This window comes from Patiria miniata, unplaced genomic scaffold (genome assembly GCF_015706575.1).
Source record: "Patiria miniata isolate m_02_andy unplaced genomic scaffold, ASM1570657v1 HiC_scaffold_5, whole genome shotgun sequence".
Lineage (NCBI taxonomy): Eukaryota > Metazoa > Echinodermata > Asteroidea > Valvatida > Asterinidae > Patiria > Patiria miniata.
In genome coordinates, this window is record NW_024037072.1 from 23,056,472 (window position 1) to 23,083,793 (window position 27,322).

General features: G+C 42.6%; 1 protein-coding gene across 3 annotated transcripts in view; it reads left to right on the plus strand.

The window, feature by feature from the left end:
- The first annotated feature begins 1,396 nt into the window (after positions 1-1,396).
- The window catches only part of LOC119740702 (E3 ubiquitin-protein ligase UBR2-like), a 54,730-nt gene continuing 28,804 nt past the window's right edge, over positions 1,397-27,322 (plus strand). For all 3 annotated transcript variants that reach the window (XM_038216080.1, XM_038216081.1, XM_038216082.1), the window contains exons 1-21: positions 1,397-1,528; positions 6,012-6,277; positions 8,553-8,631; positions 9,561-9,668; positions 9,971-10,101; positions 11,249-11,309; positions 11,895-11,972; positions 12,933-13,119; positions 13,751-13,855; positions 15,003-15,091; positions 16,389-16,487; positions 17,044-17,125; positions 17,709-17,790; positions 19,623-19,722; positions 20,371-20,499; positions 21,694-21,778; positions 22,886-22,972; positions 25,037-25,098; positions 25,839-25,949; positions 26,612-26,677; positions 27,042-27,149. In XM_038216080.1, coding sequence (XP_038072008.1) covers positions 1,442-1,528; positions 6,012-6,277; positions 8,553-8,631; positions 9,561-9,668; positions 9,971-10,101; positions 11,249-11,309; positions 11,895-11,972; positions 12,933-13,119; positions 13,751-13,855; positions 15,003-15,091; positions 16,389-16,487; positions 17,044-17,125; positions 17,709-17,790; positions 19,623-19,722; positions 20,371-20,499; positions 21,694-21,778; positions 22,886-22,972; positions 25,037-25,098; positions 25,839-25,949; positions 26,612-26,677; positions 27,042-27,149 — 2,202 coding nt within the window. In that variant the 5' untranslated portion in view covers positions 1,397-1,441. The remainder of the gene's footprint in view (positions 1,529-6,011; positions 6,278-8,552; positions 8,632-9,560; positions 9,669-9,970; positions 10,102-11,248; positions 11,310-11,894; positions 11,973-12,932; positions 13,120-13,750; positions 13,856-15,002; positions 15,092-16,388; positions 16,488-17,043; positions 17,126-17,708; positions 17,791-19,622; positions 19,723-20,370; positions 20,500-21,693; positions 21,779-22,885; positions 22,973-25,036; positions 25,099-25,838; positions 25,950-26,611; positions 26,678-27,041; positions 27,150-27,322) is intronic.

Below are 27,322 nucleotides of genomic sequence, written 5' to 3' on the forward strand. Positions count from 1 at the left end.
AAATATCTGGCAGGTGTGACTCTATTCTGAAATGGGAATCAAACTTAGTTTAAAGTATTCGTGTGAGGAAACTTCAATTGACTCCCATGCGCACGGCCGAGTCAAATGACTGTCGGACATGTTTTATCTGAGGATATAATTTATGACGACACCTTCAGGTAAGATGTCGACATCCAATGACGAGGTGACGCAATCCTAAAGGAAGCAAGACGACATTCATATAGAGATGACGACAGCCCTGAAATCAATCTGTCGATCCGTAATTCGCTCGTACCCCCGCCCTGCAAACAGGACGCTGGGACACGCTGATGAGCTTCACAGAATCTTGGGAAGGAAGTGGCCTATGACCTATGTATAAAGCATCTTTATAGTTAGACAATGTGCGCAAATGCTATCCGAAAACTTCCCATACAAATGCACACGTTCCATACCGGATGTGATTTCTGTTTCATTGCGGACCATGATTTATTGTGGACAAAATTTTGAACGTGGCATAATGCAATCCGACCGTTCGTGATTCGAAAAACGGAGCCTGAGCAAGTGACGGAAATTGTAAATTTACAACACAGATAAGTTTCACAGAATATCCTACATTATTACGAAATATTTCAACGAAAAAAAGTAATTAAAAAACTGAAATAAAAGAGTGAGTCATGACCGTGATGACGCGCAGGTCACAGGTCACGCAAAATCCAGCCATTCAGAGCGTGAATTCATCAGAGTATCCCAGCGTCCTGTTTGCAGGGCGGGGCCGGTACGAGCAAAGATCCGTAACTGAAGACTGTCGACATCATGGCAGGAGCGCCACTAGCCCACTCTGAATGAGGGGGGGGGGGGGGGGTAACAAAGCAACGGACGATCCAACCTAACATTCTAAAAGGTAGACACAGGACTTTCTTTATGGCCACCCTGCCTCCGTAAAATCGAAATGGGAGGGGGGATTGGGGGTGGGATCATGGCCACCCGTTCACAGGGGCGCTTTTCAAATGATGATGGGCACTATCGAACACCAGCTGACGCTTTTCATCAAGGCACATTATAGTTTGCAGACGAACACATGATTTTGTCGACTAGCAGGGCGATTTCATGGCGCTCTTAGCTCAAAATATGCCATGAAAATAAATTTCTTTGGGGGTGTTGTTAAATACAACCCTGACTCCCCCGATACTACGCCACTGTTCCCCCTTGAATAATCATATCAAAAAGTCGGGTGCAGAATACGCCTTTATGTGTGGCTTTTCTGACATCTTCGCAACACCCCCCCCCCCCCCCCCCGATGTTTTACATCAAAATGAGAAGTTTATGAGAAATCGCTCTGGTGCATATTACAAGTTCAAACGCCAACAATGGATGGAAGTAGCCCAAGTTTGCGTGGATTGGATTCCAACCACGATCAATAGAGGGCGCACTGTATAAATAAAGGAATCATTCAATCCTCAAGATGGCCGAGCAAGGCGACGACACAGGAACTGAAAAGAACTCTGCAACTTCTGAGGAAATGTCTGACTCTCCCATGTTGCTTTCACAGGTAAAGGCGAAGATTAAAGCGAAAAGGATGTATTTCTTGATAAAATAGTATTCTGTTTTTGTCGAGTGTAAGTAACGTCGTTAAACGTGATGATTTGGTTAGTCCGTTTTACGGTACAACTATAGAATGCAGGGCCACTTTACTCTACATCCGCGCCTCCGTACGGCTGCGTGGAGGCGTGGAACCGCAGTCGGACCCCGCAGTCGACCTACCTCTGAAAATCGATCGTGGAGTCGTGGAGCCGCAGAAAATTGCGCCCTCTATCGGTGCACGTCTCTGCGACTCCGCGACTCCGCGCCTCCACCACTGAGAGACAGTGCCCCGTCGCCCTCCCCCCCCTTCCTAATTGGCCCGCCCAATTAAAGTGACTCTGCGACTCCCCGACTCCGCGCCTCCGCGACTCCAGACAGTGCCCCGTCGCCCTCCCCCCCCTTCCTAATTGGCCCGCCCAATTAAAGTGACTCTGCGACTCCCCGACTCCGCGCCTCCGCGACTCCAGACAGTGCCCCGTCGCCCTCCCCCCCTTCCTAATTGGCCCGCCCAATTAAAGTGACTCTGCGACTCCCCGACTCCGCGCCTCCGCGACTCCAGACAGTGCCCCGTCGCCCTCCCCCCCCCTTCCTAATTGGCCCGCCCAATTAAAGTGACTCTGCGACTCCCCGACTCCGCGCCTCCGCGACTCCAGACAGTGCCCCGTCGCCCTCCTCCCTTCCTAATTGGCCCGCCCATTTAAAATGGATATGGATGCTTCGTTCTCAAAAAGATTCCGCCGAGAATTGCGCCCTCTATCGGTACGCGTCTCTGCGACTCCGCGCCTCCGCCACTCCAGTGCCCCGCGTCTCCGCGATTCTGCGACTCCAAGACTCCGCGCCTCCGCCGCTCCAGACAGTGCCCCCAACACATTTACAAGCACGCCCTCCCTTCCGATCCTTCATGAGAAGCTTTGAAGACAAGTGCAGTGCATTCCTTCGCTGTACTTAGCAATTTTTTGCAGGTTTGCATATCTATTACTCCTATTCCATCCACGCCTCCAGGCAAAATAAAAAACCTTGCTTCGGCGTGGCCCTGCATTCTATAGTTGCTCCAGTTTTACTGAGCCACGTACTGCGTAGGGCAATGTAGGGGCGGTCTTCGGGGGGTCAGACAAGTCGACCGTTGAGACAACTCGACTCGGGACAAGTCGACCGTTGAGACAACTCGACCGTTGAGACAACTCGACCGTTGAGACAACTCGACCGTATGTGCGATAAATGGAAAGACAAGTCGGCTCGCATGTTTTGGGGCCTAGTTTTGGGGATAGAACCAGGGATTTTGACGGCGGCTGATCGCCGTTTTGGGAGCTATGTACGATCGTTTTTGCCGGGCTTGTGCGCCCACTTATCCCATCCCCGGTCGGTCAACGTGGCCGTACCGTGCGATCGGAGCGCCCTCTGTGCATCGAGTATGCCCGCCCCGCGCCCAGGACTGGTCTTGCCACAGATTTATGCAACTTTTTCCGCTCCACGTGTATACATTTCCATTGAGCTGTCTCAACGGTCGAGTTATCCCGAGTCGAGTTGTCTCAACGGTCGACTTGTCTTAACGGTCGAGTTGTCTCAACGGTCGACTTGTCTCGAGTCGAGTTGTCTCAACGGTCGACTTGTCTGACATTCTTTACATTCGGTCTTCGGCCCATAAATGTTGCCATGTACAAAAACATGTAGAACTTTGTCAAATTTTGATTTTCACATTTAGGCTTAGTTTGTACTGTAGGTTTGTTTTGCTTTAGAGAAGCATATTCACCCTCTTTATACGCTAATCAGAAAGTGCCTTTTTCAGATGTCTATTTTTCCTGAAATTTCCTGATTCGTTTGCACACGTTTGCGTATCAAAATTTCAACATGAAATTTCACGAAAATTAGACAATTGAAAAAGGCAGCACTTTCTTGTTAGCCTATAAAGAGGGTGAGTATGCTTCTAAAGCAAAAAAGCCACAAACTAAGCCTTAATGTGAAAACAAAATTTGACAAAGTTCGACATGTTTTTGTACACGGTGGAAGTGTGGCCTTTATTTACGGAGATAGGCCAGTAAATTGGCCACATTTATGGGCTAGGTCATGATGGTCGACAGACGGTACAGTCAGTGCGACAGTTCCGGATCACTTTTTATACAAACCGCTGTACATCCGCCCATGTTCAGAGTTTCTGTGTCTGAGTGACATAATTTCATAGTAAAATTCCTCCTCTTCGAGTCTAAACAAAACTATATAGGCCTACCAAATTGTTAATTATGAACACTTTGTCATTATTGGACCGTAGTACTGGTGTTAGTGAATGACAGTCTAACGTTATTCTGTAAAATCGTGGCAGCTGGTGTGCTGCCATTTTCAAGAAAAGTGGTATTTTTGTATCAGTTTCCAATGCTGGTTGCCGATTAGCCCCACTTGTGTGGCCTCCGTATTGCTGCGCCGTACGTTAAGCCACACACCTGGTTTTTCAACCTACTGAGGAGTTTAGTCCAAACACTGGCGCACCCTTTTTTGGCATTTTTTTTTACGTACCACTGCATACGGTTGTATTCTATGATGTCTCATCTTTTGCCCTCCGGGTAGATTAGGTAATCTTTCTACAAATTTTTCGAGAAATTTAGACATCTTTCTGGAGTCCATATGCACTAGTTTCGTACTAAACTCCTCAGTAGGTTGGGAAACCAGACGTGTGGCCTAACGTACAGCGCAGCAATACGGAGGCCACACAAGTGGGGCTAGTTGCCGATAAGCTTCAAATATTTTACTGCCTCTAGTTTAGTTAGTCCGCATTTTGTTTGCAGTCGATTACACACCCATGACCTATGATTATTATGAACAAGTGCAAGCCAGCTAGACTGGTTCCCTGACCTAACAATTCCCTGACATCTATAAATTGCTCCGTTTCATCTTGAGTGGGGTCAAGGAACCAGACTACAGGAACACAATTGTTTTTCTTGGTTTTTCCAGCATCTATGAACACAACACTTCAAACAAGTCAGTGTAACAATATTTGCTATAAAATTCTAACCACCCAATTCCATCAATTTTTTTTTTAAATTACAGCAAAAGCAAATGTTGTAACACTGGGCCTATGCCTACCTAAACATTTGACAGAGTATGAGTATGATACAAGTAGGAAAATTCACTTTATGTGTTTGGAATCATCTAAGTAGTTAGCTAAGAATAAGATATGATATTGAATATAAGCAGCTAGCATAATTATGTGGAAAGAGGGCAGGGTTTTGATTTATGAACGGAACTTGTAAAATATTGAGGTGTTCTAAACTACAGTTCACGATTATGGATGTATTGGCGATCGTGTAGTTACGGGCCCGGTTCCCTATAAGAGAACAATATCCACTTTCAATTTATTTGACTTACCAAGCTACTTGGCGACATTAAGAACATGCATGTATGTCATAGATAGAGGGCAGGGGTTTGAATGTTGCATTATGCAGGCAAGCGCATCATGACATGGGAGGTCGAGTTGGTTATTACCATAAAGCTATATTAAATTACTAGAGCGCTAACTCGATGTACAAAGTAATGCCTGATGGGCGCATCCATGTTTGTGCACAAACCTATGGAAAACTTGAAATTTTGTACGGCTTTTGTATGGCTATTTGCATATCTGCGTTTGTATTCCATACCGGTGCATCATCGAAGCCGATATGCCCGAAACCGAAACGCACGATCAGCAAATGAGCGTTTCATTTTTGCTCTATGCAAACAGCGCAACATGTGCGCGTCCTTCCGCTGCAGATGCTTTTCGCCGTGACGTTTTTTGAACCGTCATGACGCGCTTAAGTTGTTTGCGCATCTTCTACTTGCGCATTGCATTTAGAGTACACTTTTAAAATTCAATCCATCTATTTTGATTGTGTTCCACAAACACGCACATAAATTCAAAATGTCTGCGCCCAGAGCGGCTTCAAAGCGTCTCCGCGGGCAAGAATGAGGAGTTAGCGCTCTAGTAATTTAATATAGCTCTATGGGTATTACTCATATATCCTTCTTACCCCCTAGATCCTCCAAAATTCATTTTTCAGGATTTTGAAAGGTACAGCCGAACCTCTATTACTCTTTATGGGACTCAGTTGCCCTTCAAAGTTGAAATACAGTGTGCCTTTGGTTTTCTGCACGGTGGAGAATTTCTGAAACGCAGAACTGTTTCCAATGGGAAAACAAATACCTAGAATGTTAAGATTAACGTAACCCTGCCAGATGCAACACAGTACATCAGGTGGAAAAGTCTGGTGCACTTTGATGCATTCAGCTACCAACACAAGTGCATGAACGGCTGCTTCTGAGTCAATGAGAGCTAGTCCCATGGAACAATGCCACAGTTGTATCCTGCTGGAGTTGGTGACTACAGACTCTGAGTTACCGGTAGTTTGGCCTTGAGACTTTCGGCCTGATGGATCTTAGGGTTAGCATCTTTATCATCCCCGTTTTGTCCACAAATTTATCCACAGAGATGGCAGCAGTGCAGCTCCAAGGCCGACTTAAACACCGCCCTCTATCAGTTTTGGCGCGACAATGTGCCCCGGGCGTACACCTCCAACGAGCTGAGCGTGCCGGAGGAGGACCTGATGTGCCAGGAGAAGCTGCTTCAGCCCCTGGAGTGGTTCATCTGCAACGGGGACCCCAGCTTGGTGTTTCAGCAACTCAAGAAGACGGACAATCCGCCGCAGCTGTGCGGCCGGGTCTTCAAGATGGGGGAACCCACCTATTCCTGTCGGTGAGTACTTCCAGAACTATGTTAAGACTAATTCAGTGAACAAAATTAGAAGCCATTTTTGAGGTGAAACCACGTTAGGCTGAAAGCGGTATCCATTGCTGTATCGGTGTTATTCTTTGCGGTACCGCACTCCATACCCCAAACCTGGCTGATGAATGGAAAGCCGTCAGGCCTGAATAACTGAATATTTATGAGGTCAAGTGTGGCGCGTGGAGCTCATTAGAAGCCCAGTCGGCTTGTCAAAGATTTCAAGTTTGAATAGGCCATGAAGTGTTGAAAAGGCTCGGGCCAGCCCGCATGCAAAGAACCCAGTACACTTAAAAGGGATTTTCTAGCTAGAGAGCAATTAAGGGGTTAGTGCTGCTGATTTTGAAGGACACTCAGTCAGCAGACTGACACTCCTCATGAATATTGTTGTGACGAAACTGCCTGTGTGCACTGACCTGTATACATTTTGTATACTGAGCTCATTATCATAGCAAGCTGGACTTAATCCTTGTAACGCAAAAACCACCGGTACCGCAATGGATACCGCTTTCAGCCTGACTGAAATGCTCCCTTAGCACGCACGCCGGACACGTTCTTAAAGAAAAGATGTACGCATTTTGATCACCCTGTTGGTCGAAGGAGCCTGGAGTGCGTACGTACTACCTGACAGCGACTCAAGCGAGCCTGGTGTCACCCGAGAAAATGGCTGTCGCCGAATTACGATTATGAATATAATCTTTCACCCTTTCAAGAGGCGGGGGAAGGGAGGGGGGTGGATATGGGATGAGCATAGAAATGACTTGGATAAAATCATGTTTTTGGATCTCACGCCACAATGAATTGATTCCGTCTGTACCCTGGACACCGCATACAAAAAAAATCCCGGATTTAAAGCATGGCCAGGCACCAGACTATTTCATATCTAATTTTCATGTGCAAGGTATTTGAACATGCAGATAATTCAATACCAGGATGACAGAGCAGGTAGTAGGAGTGTACTGCTTGACACCATGGGAACGAGGTTGAAATCGCAAGAACTAAGGGGGGCCGTATCATAAGTCCGACGCCTCATACATGTCATAGGTCCGACGCCTCATTAGTCCGAAATTTCGGACTTATGAGGCGTCGGACTTATGAGGCGTCGGACCTATGAGGCATCGGACTTATGAGGGGACCCGGAACTAAGGCCTTCATGCTATACTGTTTCTAGATGTGTCCATAGCCCAGGTTGGACGAAGTCTTCATTGCAATACGACTAACGTCCAGGACAAGACTTTTCTACATGAAACCATCCCAACATTTTTACCAGAGTTTTGTATGTTTTACCTCGTTATAGAAGCTTATTTCACGCCTACATACTCTATGTATCCTTATCTATTGGCCACTTGGTTCAGGAATTCCATATGCGATGCTGACTGACGTTAATCAGGAAAATAAACTCCAAAGCAACGTTAAACTTGTTCGTGTTTGTAGTCTCTTTTCATCAGTTTATTCACAGAGTCGTACGTCATGTACAATGTACATGATTATGTACAAATGTACGTGCGTACGATCCGAAAGCGCGCACGCACGCTAGCGCCCTCATTTGTTTAGTTTTGGTTGAACCGTGACGTCACTCCAGCCAACCGATGTCACGAAAACGCTCAACCAATGACCAAAGCCGAAGTGTGTTTCTGGTAACTGGCGCGAAAACACACTCGGTCATTGGATTAGCGACCGCGCCTTCAAGTAAGTGCGCGTGCGTATGAGGGTGGTTACTAAGCAAATCACGCGTGCGCACTGCATATTCATACGGCATAGTCTGTCCCTCGGACCAGATGTGATATGAGCGTCGAGAATAATTGTCCGGTCTAGGGAACCAGACTACACGCTGCACAGACGTTCATGGTATGATGTACGACTAGAATAGACTCGGCGGTGAGAAACTGATGAAAAGAGACTAAACACGTACAAGTTTAACGATGCTTTCGAGTTTATTTTCCTGATTGACGTCAGTCAGCATCGCATATGGAATTCCTGAACCTAGCGTACTAACAGATAAGGACACATAGAATATACGACGTAAAAATTAGCTTCTCCAACAAGGTAAAAATATTGAAATTATTGGTAAGAAATGTTTTCGTTCGGTTGTGAGCACATGTATACTCAGGACTCCCTCCGTAACGTAGGGAGGAAAGGGAGTCCACCAGGGCTAGATGTGTCCAATGGTTATTGGTTCAGTGATGTACAACGAATACAATGCATGATATAGCTAAGTTGTTTTCGTGCTAATTTGTTTTACCTACAGGGATTGTGCAATGGACCCGACCTGCGTACTTTGCATCGAGTGCTTTCAAAAGAGCAAACATAAAACCCACCGATACAGGGTAAGAGAACTACTGAAATTTTCCTCACAGAGCTGTCCCTGTGTCCCCGTGCACATATGTCAATGTCTTACATTCATTTGATTGTTATTGTCCATCACTAGTCCAGTCACAAGACAGAGGAGACGATCAAATGCATGTACAGTTCAATTGAATAGCTTGTAAACTGACTTAGATTTATGATGACTTCGTTGGGTGCCTGGAAGAAGGTCGTTAGGGCCAAAAACAGGTCAATAGGTCAAATTAAGATTTTTCGGGTAATCAATAGTGCGTGGAAATATCTTTCAGTAGGATACATTTTGTGTCCAGGGGGCTACGTCATTCTGACGTAATTAACAGTATGAAAGAGACGGGAGGAGATTTTCCATTATTTTTCCCCGGCAAAAGGATGTTGGCGTGTAATACTAATGTATTATTTTCCAAGTGCGCTAATGTGCCACTGAAGTGGGAAGGTATAGCCAAGTTTATTCCCTGCAAAAGGACATTATGATATAACATGTCGCTTAAGCGCACATTTAAGGCAAGGGCAGTTCCTGGGATAAAGGTTGCTAGCCGAAAAATGTAAATAACTTCAAAGTTAAGTAATACTTTGAAATAAAAATACACAATATTATTTCAATTATTAACAAATTTCATGTGCCAACATTTCAGCCTTATGTGATTTTTTAATTTAGAAATGGAAACACAAAACCTTTAAACTCGATAATCTCCAAAAGTTTTTTTTTTACATGCCTGGGCTGCTAACGTCCTTTTCCTTGACAGTCAACAACTTGTTTTGGCATTGCGTAAGGATTTGTGATTGAGTCCACTTCAGCACCTATAGGCCTAAATATACACAATCCCATCCTAGCTTAGATTTACATTCAGTTGTTTGAGTGAGTTAAATGCCTAAAAACATGCATGGACGTGTACTGTTCTGTTGCTTTGGTCAGATGAACACGTCTGGAGGAGGAGGCTACTGCGACTGCGGTGACATTGAGGCATGGAAGAGCGATCCCTATTGCAGCATCCACCAACGCAACCCGGAAAAGCCAGCACAGGTCAGGTTTGCTCTCATGGATTACCACTGAAGTGTGTTTTGTTATGTTGTCTATCCATCCCTTGGATGTGTAGTTGATGTCCCCTATTAACGTGGCGTGGCCCCTTGAACGTGGCACACCTTGATCTTTCGCCTCTAATTCCTTGCTAGAACAAACGCTTTACCTCCAATTTCACAGCAAGTGAAATTTCATGAAGCTCTAAACATTCCCAGTCATAAGTGTGGAAGCTTGAAGCTTGGCCTTTTAATCTTGAAGGATCAAGACAATCCTTCACAGGATTTTAGTATGACCCATTTATACAGGACCCTTTGGAGCACCTACCCGTCGACATGCAGTCCTACTCCTCAGCCCTGTTCTGCATCATTCTACACTACTGCTGCGATATGCTGCTCCAGGACGACCTCGAGGTGCCCGTGGAGGATCTGCGGCCAAAGTATGTAACCAACTTTGACTTCCAATGGAATCCCCAAAAACCAGTATGAAAAGTGACCAATCTTTCCATTCAGCTGTTTGGAAAAAAATAGGGTCGCGCTGTTTTTTCTCCCCAAACAGATTACTCCTTCCCAAGGGTGTAATTCCTTGTCAACGGGGTCATTCCCTGCCAAAGGGGTCATTCCCTGCCAAGGGGGTCATTCCGTGCAAAAGGGGTCATTCCGTACCAGAGGGGTCGTTCCCTGCCAAGGGGTCATTCCCTGCCAGAGGGGTCATTCCCTGCGAGAGAGTTCATTCCCTGCCTGAGGGGTCATTCCCTGCCAGAGGGGTCATTCCCTGCCAAAGGGGTCATTCCCTGCCGGAGGGGTCATTCCCTGCCAGAGGGGTCATTCCCTGCCAGAGGGGTCATTCCTTGCCGGAGGGGTCATTCCCTGCCAGAGGGGTCATTCCCTGCCAGAGAGTTAATTCCCTGCCTGAGGGGTCATTCCCTGCCGGAGGGGTCATTCCCTGCCAGAGGGGTCATTCCCTGTCAGAGGGGTCATTCCCTGTCAGAGGGGTCATCCCTTGCCAGAGGGGTCATTCCCCGCCAAGGGGGTCATTCCCTGCCAGGGGGTCATTCCCTGCCAGAGGTGTAATTCCCTGCCAGAGAGTTCATTCCCTGCCAGAGCGGTCATCCCTTGCAAGAGGGGTCATTCCCTGCCGGAGGGGTCATTCCCCGCCAGAGGGGTCATTCCCTGCCGGAGGGGTCATTCCCTGCCAGAGGGGTCATTCCCTGTCAGAGGGGTCATCCCTTGCCAGAGGGGTCATTCCCCGCCAAGGGGGTCATTCCCTGCCAGGGGGTCATCCCTTGCCAGAGGGGTCATTCCCTGCCGGAGGGGTCATTCCCTGCTGGAGAGTTCATTCCCAGCCAGAGGGGTCATCCCTTGCCAAAGGGGTCATTTCCTGCTGGAGGGGTCATTCCCTGCCAATGGGGTCATTCCCTGCCATAGGGTCATTCCCTGATAGAAGGTTCATTCCCTCCCAGAGGGGTCATTCCCTGCAGAGGAGGTCATTCCTTGCCAAAGGGGTCAATCCCTGCCAAAGGGGCCATTCCCTGTCAAAGCGGTCATTCCCTGCTAAACAGTTCAATGTTGATATCTCCCTTTCAGGACATTGGAAGATACATACTGTACAATGCTGTTTAATGACGAGATTCACACCTATGAGCAGGTATGTCATCATGTTCAACTGCAGTGTCGGTTTCAAATCATCACTTTGTTACACTTACAGTCATGCTGTCAGATGTACTAATCACAATGAAATCATGTTTGGAATTACAGTAAACTATCTTGCTCAGGGATATCTATACCTATATATTGCAGGTGTAGATTTCCTGCAAAAGGCATCGTTGCCCTCAAAAGAGGTCGTAGCGCTGCTTAACAGTTAGCAGAAAAGTTTTGCTTTCTTTAGCAGGAAATCATTCTGCTGCTTAAGCTCTATTTCGTGGCGTGGACGTGCTAACGGTTGCACATGTTATGTCACTGATTTAAGCAACTTTCTCCTCCGGGGTTAAGCGTGTTTTTGCTGTGCTTACTACTTATACGGTCTCCTTGAAATAGATGGAGGCTCTGTTAGCAGAAAATTGGCTGTTAAGCAGGGCTATGAAATTGGGCACATGTTTTTAGCTGATAGTCTTAAGTCACTACTAATATAATACAACCACGAAATTTTAAAAGTTGCATCAATTGAAATTACAAGTCATTTCATCTTGAAGAGATTGAACCTTTGAATTAAATGCTTATTTTTGTTTCCAAGGTGATTGAGACTCTGAGGAAGGCAGTGAATTGTACGCCAAAGGAAGCTGTTGATTTTGCGACAATTGTCGACAGGGAGGTACGAGAATCCCAATGCAATCCAATTTAATGTGTATAGCATTGCCTGGTGACCTGCATTATGCATGTTATTGTTCCCCGTTGTTCCCCCCCCCTCAATAAGCCTCTGTACTGATGACGTCACACTTTGTTTACATGTGCACTTTCCTATGGAGCCAGTGGGGGCCCACGGTCCACTGAGCACCATAGGAAAGCAAATAGGCTTATTCCGCCTTGTATTAAAACAGAGTGAGACCTTTCATTTGTAACAACTTGGCAATTCAGTGTTGTAGTACCTGAACTCGTACTCCAGTTCATTTTTTGGTACTCGTACTCGTACTCACAAAAATGTACTCGTACTCATACTCGCAAGAAAAAAATATCTGTAGTCGCACTTGTACTCATACTCATGACAAAGTACTCATTCTCGTACACGTACTCGTACTCTTGCAAATGTTCTCCCGCAAGAATTACAATTTTTTTAGAGCGACATTCAGGAAAAGAACCAGTTTTCTACTGTTTAGGAGGCTTCTAGGAAAAAAATGTTGCAAACTGACGCCACTTCCGCGATTGTGTGCAAAGTCTATGGAGAGTCAAGAAAATTGTCTAAGTATTTCCTAACAAAATTTGAAATGTTTCACAGTCCCAGATTCATGTCTTATCATCATTTTTGCAATGAATGACCTTCATTGAGATGATATATGAAGAAAAAAGTGGCATCAGGTTAAAACATTTTTTCCGGCTTTTGCATTTAATGACTGGTTTGACAGGAAAAAGCCCTTGAAAACACGTGATAGATTAAAATTTGCTCCTATATGTGAAAATACTTGTACTCATACTCAAGTACATTTTTTTGGTGGTCATACTCATGGAAAAAATTGCCTTGTTCTCTTTGACTTATTGAAGAAAGGGAACAGGGAAAAAATATCTTCTTTTCTTCTTCAGTGACACTTTTGAATACCATTTTTTTTTCCTATCGCAGGGGCGGAGCACAGTGCGCAATGGGCTCTACAAGGATTGTGAGCGCGCCCGGACTATCATCAAACGCAACACCGGCCTCCATGATGCCAAGTCACTGAAGGTTCAGGTGATGCACTCCACCGTCGTGGCCCATCAGACGTATGCCCTCAAGCTTCTTAGTTGGCTGTCTGAAGTAGCCTCCTATGCAGGTATGCTAGCTTCAGTTTTGTTGGGGACAAAATGGAATTAGACACAGTGGCAGTAAGGACACAATGCACATAATGGAATTCCCTAACATGGTATCCTTTGACTTTTTCCCCAAATTTTCCTAACGCCTAGTAATTTTCAAGTTGGGTTTAGGAAAATCTGAAGAAAGTACTAGCTCAGCTCATACATGTACAGTAAACTCTCGTTACCTCCAAGTCAGATACCTCAAAACTCTGTTTACTTCAAAGTAATACCCCATTCCTGTCAAGGGAGTAGAATCTTATGTACATGAATACCCGTACCTTGAAACACCCACCTCGGTACCTCCGTTTCCTTGAACTTTTGTTCGGCCAGTCCATAGAAAACAATCACAAAGACACATAAACGACATCGGGACACTTTTTTCATGACTCATTACTGTCCAACGGACTTGGTCTTTTCGCGTGGTGATGCAGCTTGCATGCAGCATTGTAATCAGACATCCAGCGCGTAACTGCAACACATCCTGGCTTTTGAGCTAGCCTGATCACTACCACTGCCCCCCCCCCCCGGCCCCCCAGCGATGGGCCTGCTTGTGACAGACTTGATTGCAACTCTCTGCATGTTGTATCTGTCCTCTCTCTTACTATTCAGATGGGTTGCGTCAGCTGCAATGCCAGGAACTTATGAAGCCCCTCCATGCCTCGGAGTATACCATCCTAGAACAGATCATGCTCAAAGACACAAAACTCTGGAAGGGTAAGTAACAATTGCATAAGAAATTGGCCGGGCAATAAATTTTTATAATTACTTGCTTATTACATAGAGCATTTGCGCATACAGGTTTGCTAAGTACAAACAACAAATGGCTTAACGAAAAATGGGTACCAGCTAACAAATACGTGCAGTGTATATTGCTTGTGACTGGTTCTCTGCTGATCTCTGCTGAGCCCATAAATTTGTTAAGCGGTGTTTTAAAATTGGGCCCCTGTTACTCCAAAGGTTTATGATAAATTTGTGTTGTGATTATGAGAATAAATATGTGCTTGGCCGGTTTGAAACAAAAAGGTTAAAAACCGGCTAGGGGCCTGGTCGCGGATACCTCGCCATTATCCGCGTCCAGGCCCCCAGCTGGTTTTAAACATACCTGTTTAGTACCAGCCAAGCACATATTTTTTCCCATTCATAAATACGTTTCGGTCAAATAGTAAAAATTTATAAATTTTAAGTAAATTTGGGTGCTTGGCAATTCTCTTAGAGTGAACCGTAGTTAACGCAGTAGGTACACTTTAACATTGGAATCATGTATAAGAAGAGTTCTCCATGTGCACTAAAGCATTTACATGCTTCAGCTGTGAAATACAATTAATGCCAAAATGATTATCCAAAAGTATCTTAATGGCAAGAAAGGGAGAGTTGGGGGAGACCACTGGGAGGGACATTTGAACACAAATTACACCTGATGCTCATGCAAAGAGGCTATGGCTTTGTGCACATTCAGAATAAATTTAGTGGTGTGTACTTTGCGCCGTACGCACGTGAACTATTACGTGTACACTGCATATCCTGTCCATGCGAATCTCGAAAGTGATCAGATAGCACCCTCTTTTGTTCACTCACGGAGCCCATACTTGGCACAGTGTCTCTGAACCCAGTCAAGTATCTTAATGGAATTCTGTACAAGACTTTTAAAAAAACAGGATTAATTCTTTAAAAAAAAATAGAAAATAATATAAACATTGACCTCTTGTATGTGAACTTGTATACTGTTTTTTACAGAGCTGCCATTTTACATACAACATTCATGAGAAGTGAGTCTATAATATGTCTGCGTAATGTTGGAGATATTTTTCCTGCAACCTGTTTTTTATAAATATTGGCGTTTATTTTTTTGAATCGCACACAGTTGCAAGAATACAGTGGCACAAGCTGTTCATGAGTACCCTGCTAATGGACATGGAGTACAAGAAGAAGTTTGCCATCATGTTCACTAAGGTAAGGACAGAAGGCAAATTTGGATAAGTCTGGCATTAAATTGTGTTCCTCTAATGCAGCCAGTCCCAATTCCAGACAAGCGCAGTAATGCTGCCCTGTATCTTTAATATCCATGTAAGTGGAGATCAATGATTTTGCACATTCAGGATACAAGTATAACATGGTTTGAGGGTGGATAGTATACAATTGTTGAGTGGCTCAGAGTGAAATGGGAGGAATATTATCGCAAGGTAAAATCTGGACTTTTCCATTTCACGATGAAGCCGAGTGAACTGGAAAAGTCCAGATTTTACCGAGTGATAATATTCCTCCCATTTCACAATTTAAAGCCACTCAATAATTGTTTTATATAACTGACATATAGATCCTTGTCATTTGATATATTTGAACTTTTTTTTCAATACAAAATGTATTGGAAAATGTATTTCTCTCTTCCAAACCACCCCTGCACGAAAATGTTTTAACCCAACTCTGTAGCGCTGGCTCTTTGGAACAATACGCGCTACGCGCAACGCTGAACGCGCACACCAGCATGCCTTTGCACACAAATACCGTGTCGTGGAACAAGAATGATCCTAACTGTTGAATAGTATTTCCCATTCCCCATGGGCGAATGGGACTTTTTGAGCCCCGGCATGAATGGGAGCAATAACGAATGTCACATGATGTGAGTTCCACCAATCAAATGACAAGGATCTGCATGTCAGTTATATAATTGATATTAGCTCCCCGAGGTATTGGAAGTTGACAAACTAGTTCCTGAGGCGAACCATGTTATATTTTCTTTGACTAAAATTTCATCGAGTTCCTCATCAGTTATCTTGGCAAAATGTTTCTGTTCGAGTGCCACCATCTTTTCATGCAGCTAGGGCGCGATGTTTTGGCATTCACGCTCCCCCCATGCACTAGTTCCACGATTGCTTCGTAGAGCACATGAGCAGTAGACTAGTGCACAGGTAACCTGTGTGATAGTCTACTGCGCACGCGTATTTACCCTGTGCGTCAATCCTTGCGTGCACGCTTGGTAAACAGCAAAACTAGCATTTGGCACGTGATGTTGAATGGACCAGTGAGAATATGGCTCTTGATCATGAATACGTATGAGGTATAGTAAAACAGAACTAGTCGTGTATTTCATGCAATACGCACGTGAACTAGTACGCGCACACGGTGTGCCCCTCCACTGGAGCTCTCGTGAGTGGGGTAAAAGTGCCATTATGCACGGAGTCTGTAGCGGAGTTCTTCTGTGTGCAATAGCTGAGCAGTAATTCAGTCTTATTGCGTTGTATCTCTGCAGCACTACAGCCAGATCCTGCATGACTTTGCTGAGGATGATCACGATCACGTGGTCTCCGTCACTTCGCTGTCTGTGCAGATATACACTGTTCCAACGGTGGTAAGCAAAAGATCATTAATACCTTGTTCTCAATTGGTTGTTTGAACAAAAACAAATTGACTGGATGAGCCTGTTGCTTAAAAGTATATAGAACCATTTGCTTTGTGTGCATTTTTTTTGTCATTTCAAGCATCAAAATTGCCCCAAATTGCCCAAAATCTTAAATAGGCTACTCTGTCAAAATTTCAGCTCAGTGGATACTATACAATTTTCAGGAAGCGGAGAAAAAATATGCAACATTTTCGGGGTCTCATTTCTGTATTTGAGGAAAATTCATTGAAGGTCGTTGCTAATGCACTTGAAAAAGGATGCCCGCGGCAACACTTTTTAAAATTACCTTCAATTATTTTTTTTCTTCGGAATGATACCATTTCAGGTGGAATAATTTCACAGCATAGTTGGTACCATTACTATCTTTACTTTGAGCAAGGTTTTTCTCATTAAATCGGTAGGTCCCTTTTTGGAGTAATTGCCATCATTTCTACATGCCTTTGGATCAAGATTTTGAAATAATTTTTCTTTTGGAAATTTACTTACGTACATTTGCTTTTTTCAGTCACGGATGCTGATTATAGAACACAATCTCTTGGCCGTCATTCTAAAGACGTTTGTGGACTACACTCAGAAATTCAGAGAAGGTGAGTTGAGGTACTAAATACTGCCAGTACAGACTGGTGGGCTGAATTCAGTGATTGACCCTCACCCTGCCAGATGCAACAACAGGTGTAAAAGTGTTTTTATTTGTAGCATTAGGCAGTCAACACCAGTGCAAAACCTGCCAGTTCTGTGACAATGTGAGCTAGTCCCCTTGAACAATGCCACTGTTGGATCTTGTTGCAGGTGGCAACCCTAGACTCGAGGCAGTTAGGCCTGGGTTTTTTTACCATTTGGATCTTGTTGCACTGGATTGGCTTCACACTTTCACAGTCGTTGCATGTTGTTGCGTTTGGCAGGTTTTTTGCTTTAGTGATTTAGGGTTAAACACTCTTTATAATGGAGAAACAACTAACCTAAAGAAAAAAAATCTGACTCCTTTTTAAAAGTGCAAGCCAATATGGCTTTTTTTATACTTCAAGTCAGATTTTGTTCCTACAAAAAAAAAAAGAAGAGAAAATTGCTGTGCTGTTATTGTCCATATTATTGTATGTGCCTTCATAAAAGCTCTTTTATTAAGAGAAATCATTTCTATAGCAATCTTGTCTTCCTTTGTTCTGGAAACAGGGCCAGCGGGTGGGAAGTTCCGTTTCCAACGAATGAATCTAAACGGACTTCGCCGATTCCAGTTTGTGTTGATCGATCTCAGGTAATACATATTTATGTATTTATCGCATTATTTGTTAAATGTTATTATTTTTTTAAATTGTTTTATCAGATGTAAGCCAAATCAATTTTTGGTTAGTACCAGGGTAAGCCTTAAGGATTTTTTTTGTATAGCAAAACTGCTATGCAAATTTTGATTTGCATAGCAGTTTACCAATTTTGCATAGCAATTTTGTTATACTCAAATTTAGCCTCGGCTTTGCAATTACTATTTACCTGTCAGTGTCAGACTGTACAAATTACAAAGCAATAAAGAAGTAACTTACGTTAAGCTGTGAACTTAATGACTCATCAGTTGTCTGTTTATTTCAGGAGCTGCATGCTTGCTGGAATAACTTTCGAGTGAAAAAGCAATTTATTAACCCGGGCCATTCCTGGCCCGGGTCTAGATCCGCCTGCCAATTATTGGCAGTATTTGCCTTGATACCGGTAGTTTTCGTAGTAGCCATGTTTTCATCAATATGCTACACAGCGCACAAAAGACAACACAGCTGGGATTTTGACGTTTTAGTTCCCACGAATCCCACGTGCGTATCAAGTGATTTACTTGAAGGGGTAAACACGTTTTCCGTGTCGGCAAAATGTTTAAGATAAACCGACAAATATCTAAAGAATAGTGATGAGAAAAGGGCTCGATTTACCCGGGTGCACGCATGCACCAGTGGATGTAGATTTTAGCTTGTGCACGTAGCTTTTTTACTGAGCATGCACGACGTGCATGTAACTTTTTTAGCCACCAAAATACTCATTTCATGCATATATTTACCAGTGAGTGAGAATAAGAATAAAGATTGTTGAATACTTGACCAGATAGTGTACAAACGTGTTATTTCTTTTATAAATCCATAAATTATTCCTCGCACAGTCGCAGCAGATTCAAAGTACGAGGTAAAATCTCGACGTACGTCCTGCACCTCCTCCGATCATGCACGTGATTTACCACGTGATACATGCTGCGGATAATTTGGTATCGCACTGACGCTCCGGGCATTCCTTATGTCCGGATCATTAGTGCGATTCCAAATTATTAGCTGCGTTTATCACGTGGTCTCGTTATTGGCCCATCAGATGCGCGCCGCCTGTTTACAAACTAAACACGTACAGATTTTATACAGCTGAACAAAATTGACGTTCTTTTTCAGTATTTAAGCTTAACTAAATCAAAACATGATGGATGTTTACCATGTCCGATAGTTGTGGAATTCAGTGGACCGAAATTTGGTGGCAAGTACACTTTGTGTCAACTTTTCATGATCAAAATGTTGTATAGCAGTTTTGCGATGCACTTTAAAAATTGCGTCGCAGTCGGCCTCGAATGTGTCGCAAATTGCGATGTGATACCGCTTATTGCGGACCCTGGTTAGTACTGGTTTTTCAGAAGGACCTTGAACACACCTGGAAGGCATTGTTGAGGTGACACCAGGCTTGTGTGCATGTCACAGTCGTAAGTCAATCACAAGTCAATTAGATATCATCACAAGTCAGTCACAAGTCAGTGACAAGTCAGTCACAAGTCAATCACAAGTCATCACAAGTCATCACAAGTCAATCACAAGTCAATCACAAGTCAGTCACAAGTCAATCACAAGTTAGTCACAAATCAATCACAAGTCAATCACAAGTCATCACAAGTCAATCACAAGTCGTCAAGTTTCGAGTCCAGTTCAAGCTTTTCAAATGAAATTTTACAAACGACATTTCTTTGTCATTGTCCCCCGTCAGTTTAGACCTGGCTATTTGATTGGATTGGTAATTTGACCAGTGATTGTCTTGTAATTGACTTGTGATCGCTTTGATGTCAATTCTTTGTCTCAGGTACATTTTGTCCAACAAGCCGGAGGAATGGACTCCAGCTGTGCGGGACCGTGTCATGGACGGAATAACAGTGCTGTTGGATCTCTTGAGTGCGATGCATGTAAGTCTATTTCAGAATCAAGTTCACTTTTCATGTGAACGTCTTGGTACCAAACACTGACTAGTCTAGTCACAGACTCCTGTGAGAGAATTTATCCAATTGATATCTACCTGATTGATTGATGGAAGTTGAGGTCACAATTTTTTATTTTATTATAGTCATCAAGACTCAATATTTTAAGTAATTTGTATATCATAATGCATTCATTTACTTGAAACACAAAGTTGTGAGTGTCTTGTATAAACTTCGATAAGTTGTGCAAGTCTCCATAGCGATCACGATTTGCTGGTAAAATGGATATTTGCAGTCGCTTCGCCACAACTTATGCCACCTAAAATGATTGCGTAAGTTATGCCATAATTTGTTGTGCAAGGCGAGGATTCGCGCACTATAAAAACTTTTGTGAATTTGTCATAACTGAAATGATGCGCAGCATGAAGTTTTGCGCAACTTATGCAATAATTTTGTGGTGCAACTGGAGTTTCGTGAAATCGGCTGAAGGTGCTAATTGGTTAATGATCACAACGCAACAAGAATTTACATTTTCCTGTTACCAAATCCACACCTATCGTCATCAAAATAATTGAAAATTGTGTTAATTTTCTGATGTTCTCCCTTTTTTTTTACCCCTCTTTTCCTCTGCCTCAGGGTATGGATCAAGTGGTGAGGCAGGTCGGCAAGCACATCGAAATTGAGCCAGAGTGGGAGACGGCTTTTAATCTTCAGATCAAACTGGGTCCCTGCCTGACTCTGCTGCTGGATTGGTGTGTCTCGGATGTAAGACACGACTCAATTTAACATTTGTTATTTTAAAGGAAATAGACAACATTTGCAAACATCAAAAAACGAAATGATCAAATTATCACAAAATACCTTACTGGATTGTTAGGGAATGACAGTCTAAAGCATCCTGTAAAATCCTGGCTCCTGGTGTCGTGACATTTTCAAGAAAATTTGTATGTGTCTATTTATTTCTGGAAATTGAAGCAAAAGCAAATGTTCTATATTCCCTTTAAGCAAATAATGCCCCTAATTTTAGCGTGCTCTATTCTTTGCTTATAATGCTTACCGTCTCCATTAAAGGGACAGAGGTTCAGTTAGCAGAAACTTGTGTGCTTAGCAGCGCCATGAAACTTGCCCTAGTTCAGACCATAGTTAATATCACTGATTTGACTCTTTTTTTATTTACACATTTGGAAACAGTAGCCAATTGGCAAGGAAGTGTTCTACCTTGGCTGTTATTTTGGAAATAATTCTCTGCTTTAAAATCTATCATTTTCACATCTGGATAAAAAACCTCGATTTAACAAGTTTCGACGGACCTTTAATGATTGCTAGTATATTCTTAAGACCAGTTTAATATAGGTTTACCCGGCCAATTTCCTGAAATGTTCGGTCACTTCTGAAAATCGGTCATTCTTTTTCATCTGGATATGAATGCACATCTTTAATCCTGTTTCAATTCAATGAAAGTTCAATCGTTTTCATTGTCCGTGCATTCGGTTTTGAGAAACAGACGGCCAATTACGTTGCCTGTTCATTCATTTAGGCAAGCATACCTTTTCGCGCAGAGTTCTGGAACACAATTTCGTGAGTGTGCAATCAAAAGTATGTTTTTCTCATTCAAAATAACAGATTACATCACAGAACACTAAACTTAAAGTGAAATAGAATGGTTAATGTTTGAAATCGCCATCTAAAAGCGAAAAAGAAGTCTTGTAAAACGAATCTGAATGGGCATAGACGAAAGGTGCTACTCAGTCACTTAATTGATTGAACTGAAATGGAATCGAATGCTCTGGTAGCGAAAATGTAACTCGTGTTCAGAGTGATTCTCAAATTCAGACGAAAATGAATGGCCGATTTTCAGAGGTGAATGAACATTTTAGGAAATTGGCCGGGAAAACCTATATTAAATTTCCATCAAGTTCTCTGAATTCAGTGAAAATTGTATTTGGTTTGTATTTTCAGCGCTCTCTGCTATTAAGGACGTACCGTGCTACCATGACTGCGCTTCGCAAAATTGTCCACAACTGCCAAGAGAGGGAGGTTGAAGGTATGGACTCGAAAGATTTTCCATTTTTGTCCTGTTTTGTTTTTTAAACTATAACCCTCCATGGTGTTTTGTCTAGAACCACTGGCCAATGCAACAACATGCAAAGTGATACCAACTGTAATACTAACTCCCAATTCATCCATCTCTGAAAAATACAGCAAAACAAATGTTGTATATTACATTTAAGGCCAAAAAAAAAAAGTCTCCGGTTTCTGGTATGCGCGCGCGTCGCCGTAGCCATGCGTGTCGGCAAAATGAAAAAGTTTTTTTTTTCAATGAAAGATGATGTCTCAAAACCGCCAAACTCACTACTTTGACTGGAATCCTGCTGCTGCACAATTTTAACCCTAACCCACCTCACTCCTCCAAAATCCTCCTGGCGGTTTTGGAGGATTCTAGAGGATTGAGGATGAATGGTGATTGAATCAAATGAGGATTCTGGAGGATTGAGGATGAATGGTGATTGAAGCACATGAGGATTTTGGAGGATTGAGGATGAATGGTGATTGAAGCACAAGAGGATTTTGGAGGATTGAGGATGAATGCATTTTGAGGCAGGACTGTCTGATGATTTTGAAGGATTTGGCGTTGGTTATCCTTCATTTAAACACGAGTGCAAAGTTTTGGGATGAGGAGGATTTTGGAGGATTTTGGATGAATGCATTTTGAGGCAGGACTGTCTGACAATTTTGAAAAATTGAGGCGGAGTTGCACATTTTTGGAAAATTTTGGAGGATTTTGGAGGATTGAGGATGGTTGTAAGCAACAAGGGCCTAGGGGGTTAGGGTTAACGTGTTTTTAGATTGGGTTATGGTCGAGAATAAGCTTTATGTGGCCTCTCTGGACTCCCATATATTTGCACTAAGTTTAGTCGGGCACCATTTGCAGTCATCAGCCGACATTTGAAGCAAAACAATCAGGTAAAAAAAAAAAGCCACGTCGCCGCACCACTTTTTGGGCAAGCTCCATACCAGAAACCGGAGACTTTTTTTTTTGGCCTAAGCCACTTTCCATAGATTTGTATGTTATTGCCATCCATATCCTAGTGATTCTGATGTGGTCTTCACTTGTCGTTATCAATAACATTTGCACTGCTATTTGTCACAGTGGCCGACCACAAAACAAAGTGCCTTGTCTACAACGTGTCCACTAAGCCGATAACAGTTCACTGCACGCTGGTCCGCTTCTTAGCAGGTAAGAACCCTTGAAACCTTTGGATCAGATTTTTCTTTGTTGAAAATGAAAGGATTACTATTTAAGAGGGAGTACTCATGTCTGTAGCCCATGCCTGACAAGTATGATCAGATTTAAGAAGCCCTAAACTTTTCACTTAAAAAGGTCCAGTTTTAGGTCAAAAGTGCTCATGCCACGCTCCTCGAATCTTTTGCTGTTGCAATTACTCTGCTGCTTTCGTATTGCTACAAACATAAGGTCTATAGCTGTCCCTAGGCGTACCTCACGATACGTCAGACGATCAGACGATCCTCGTGGAGAAAGGGGGTTTAAACCGTTCGGAAAGTGCCTTTAAATGAGCTTGACGACCAGTTATAAAGATCCAATCATTGCCAAGCTCGGCACGAGGGGATACAAATGTTTACAGACACAAAGATGGCAACAAGTAAAACGACAGAACGAACGAAAATCTTTTTTGCCTGGAATTGAATTATTAATTTTAGTTGAAGGTATTATATGATTATCAGAGCTATAAGTATAACTTCCATTAGAAGATTTTTTATTTTTTTTTGATTTTTTTTGATTTTTTTATTTTTTTTAATTTTTTTTAATTTTTTTTTTATTTTTTATTATTATTATTTTGGTTTAATTTTTTTTAAAGGAAATTGGGGAAGACTAATCAGCATGGCTAGGAGGATATTTTTTTATAAGGAACATTGGGGAAAACTAACCAGCATGGCTAGGAGGATATTTTTAAAAGGAAAATGGGGAAGACTAACCAGCATGGATAGGAGGATATTTTTTTTTTTAGAAGGAAAGTTGGGGAAGACTAACCAGCATGGCCAGGAGGATATTTTTTAGAAGGAAAATGGGGAAGACTAGCCGGCATGGCTAGGAGGATATTTTTAAAAAAGCAAAGTTGGGAAGACTAACCAGCATGGCTCGGAGGGTACTTTTTAGAACGAAAATTGGCACAGCTAGTAGCCTAGCATGAATACTAAAGGAAGTTTACGTTAGGCCGTACAAACGCAGCGTGGAAAATTTCAAGGATTGTAAGGAACGGATCATTAAAACATACACTGGAAAGTGAAGTAGTTTATAGGTTAGTATAAGTAGTAAGGAATGCCGGCATGTAAAAGCTCTTACCAGTCTGTTTTGGTAAATTTGACAAGAAACCAGAAATTTGTCTAAAAAGCGAGACTCATCAGGTACAGTTCGCTAGACCTTGGGTAGGTTTCGTCTCGAGACTGTACAATTATGAACATGTCACATGCGATCTTAAAAGTCGCGTACCCTGTGCTCTTCAAAAAAATTGATTATTTTTCTCCTAATAAATTTTTAATGTGCATGTTTTGTTTTGAAGGGAAAAACCCTACTTTATTCCGATTTTGGCATCTGCATACCTCTGAAGAAGGTTTTTAACTTTGCGCACAAATGTAACCGAATTATTGTCTGGCAGCTAATAATTCAATAATCAATAACTAAACATTGGTGAATTTTAATCATTCAAAGGTTCATTCAGAAGTGAATAACTTTTTTATTGCTAGGAAAATAGAAATTGAAATTTTTTTTTTTCGAGATGCAACTCGAAAATAGCATTCAGAACGCATCTTTAATTGAGACACCTGTATGTAATTTGAAAACTCTGTCAGTTGACCACAATTGTGTCAAATGAGGCAATTTTTCACCTGAGAGAGCCCTTCCGCCCCAAGGCACACCCTCAGCACCCCACTCCCTGGCAGTAACCTCTCTGGATCCACCCTTCAACACTGAGTGTGGAATAAGACCTGCACTTCTTACAGTGTGATGCCACCCCAGTAATCCCTTCTAATTTTGGTCGAAGAATAAGTCCATATGTTTAACCCATTTGCACCTGAATTACATTGTGTTTATTCACTGAAGAATATATAAAATCATAGAGTGCTGGTGCAGTTTTGAACACTACAGTGAGTAATAGGCAGGGCAGTGTCGGGCGCTACAGTGAGTAATAGGCAGGGCGGTTTTGGGCGCAACATTGACAAAAGGGTTAATATCTAAGTTAGCTTGGTTAACATTGACTGTTTTTCATTGTGCATCACTGTGCAGGTCTGCAACTTGAGCTAGGCAGGTACAACCTGAGCTATCTGTCTGACGGCCTGCTACCCCCAGTAAGTCCATTAATACATTAGCACCTGTACCTCAATGTATTACATTGTATTGAATTCTAAATGCATCTATAAAACCATACAGTACTGTGACAGTAAGGGGCACTACAGGAATTAATGGGTCCAAAGGCAATGGCGAATCAAAGATATCTTAGCTAATGTAGTTAAAAGCTGTGTAGGTTTTTAAAATAAAATCCCTGGGTATTTTTTGTTTTGTTTTTTTTGTTGGGGGGAGGGGTTGGGGAGGGAGTTGGGAAAGAATGTCTCCACTTGGAGAGTCAAGAAAATTTCCTTACAAAATTGGAAATGTTTCTCAGTCTCAGATTCATGTCTTTTCAACATTTTGGCAATGACTGACCTTTAGTGAGATGATATATGAAGAAAAAGTGGCATCGGGTTGCAACATTCTTTCCGGGAGTTGAGCCAAAATCTTTGTTTTCTGTACTCTTAGTAATAAATTTGTGAAAGGGGGTTCCTCAAATCTCAAGCCTTGACCCGGTGTCATATGAAAATCGGACTCTTTTCCCCTTTTATTGGTTAAACCCTCTCACGTGACCGGTCCCTCTCGTAATTATCTATGCATGAGCATGCGCGCAATACCACCAATGAGTCCGTATTTCATAAAAGTTAAATTCATGCTACACCGGCTCCAACATGGTGATTTTGTTTGGCCTGGAAGTGTCACCGCACATGTCTTGTTAGTAATCACTGACATCTCTCTCTTTCTGTTTTTCAACACCCAGCATCCTCTCTCCCCCTTGGAGCTGATGGAGGAACCGTTACGGACCCAGGTCCTGATGGCTCAGGTCAATGCTGCAATGTGGAGACGGAATGGCTACTCACTTCTCAACCAGGTTTGACAGTCATCCCTCCTCAAGTGGTGTCCCCTAGCGTGGCGCACTGGGACATTTTTACTGACTTTCCTCATGTAGTATTGCTAAGCCGCTATGTTGACGAGAATCATGTTCATTTAGTTAATTGCTGGTGCTGTGAAAACTTGCTATGGAAACCTTAACATTTTTAATTTCATGAAATTTAGACAGAAAGCCATAGAGTGCTGTCTACAGGGTGAGTCACAAAAAAAGTTTTCAGCAAAACGAAAACAATTCATGTAGGAATGTGTGTGAATTGTTTTTGTTTTGCTGAAAGAACACTTGGTTTTTAGTGATCTGTTGACAGAACTTCAAAACGAGGTTTGTGTTTAAACTTCTGTTACTTGAAAAGTACATGAGTGATTTGAATGATTGTTGCACTGAAAGAAAGCTTATTAATTGGGCTTTCATATCCTAGATTTCGAAAGTGCTACATGCAAAGGTTCCGACATTTGGGTCTCGTTTTTTTTTACTCACCCTGTAGAAATTGGATACATAATTTGGGCACATAAATTGGGCAGAGGGTTAATTAAATTGGCCCTCGAACACATCGAAGGAATTCCCAGAATTTGAGAAATTTATTCAACCTATTGCTTATGTTGGCAGTCTTGAGTGTTACGTATTGTATTCCTTTCCCCTGATAGATCTACTACTATCAGAATGTGGCCTGCCAGCGAGAAATGTATGATAAAGACATCATCATGTTACAGGTAAAACACCAACCCCCCTTTTGAAATGGAAAATTTTTATTTGTCGTTAAAAAAATAAATGTTATGTTGTCGGTGAATGCCCCAATCGTCGTATGTTTAAGGCATTTGGACCTCAAAAACAAGAAGGGGGGTCAGATTTTTTTTTCTTTTTTTGATTTTTTTTGTGTTTGTTTAGGTTCGCACTGATTTTGAACAGAAACAGGTCCAGACATACTGAGTTCCTTGTCTTTTTTTAATCCTGTGTGCCATTAATATGTTAAAGTGGAAAACTTGGAATTTCTCCGTTTTTGAGATTGCTAAGTACATGATTGGATAATTCAAGCATTGAAATGACTTCCACATCTCAACTATTTTTGTTTGACAGTCTTGTGCCTGTTTGATGGACAGTAATGACTTCATGATCCGCGCTCTAGACCGCTACAACCTGGTCAGATTCCTGACTGTAGAATTTGAGGGCAGCTCCACTCCCGAGGTAGGCCATGCACACACATTGAAGACATTGCAAATTCTTTTGAGATGGCTAATTTTGATGTTTTGAGAGAAAGTTATTCTTTCTTTTTGAATTTTTTATACATTTTTACGGCATTGCTTTTTACATTTGCATTTTACATTCAATGCTCTGCCCGTTGTCCGGTGACTTCCGAT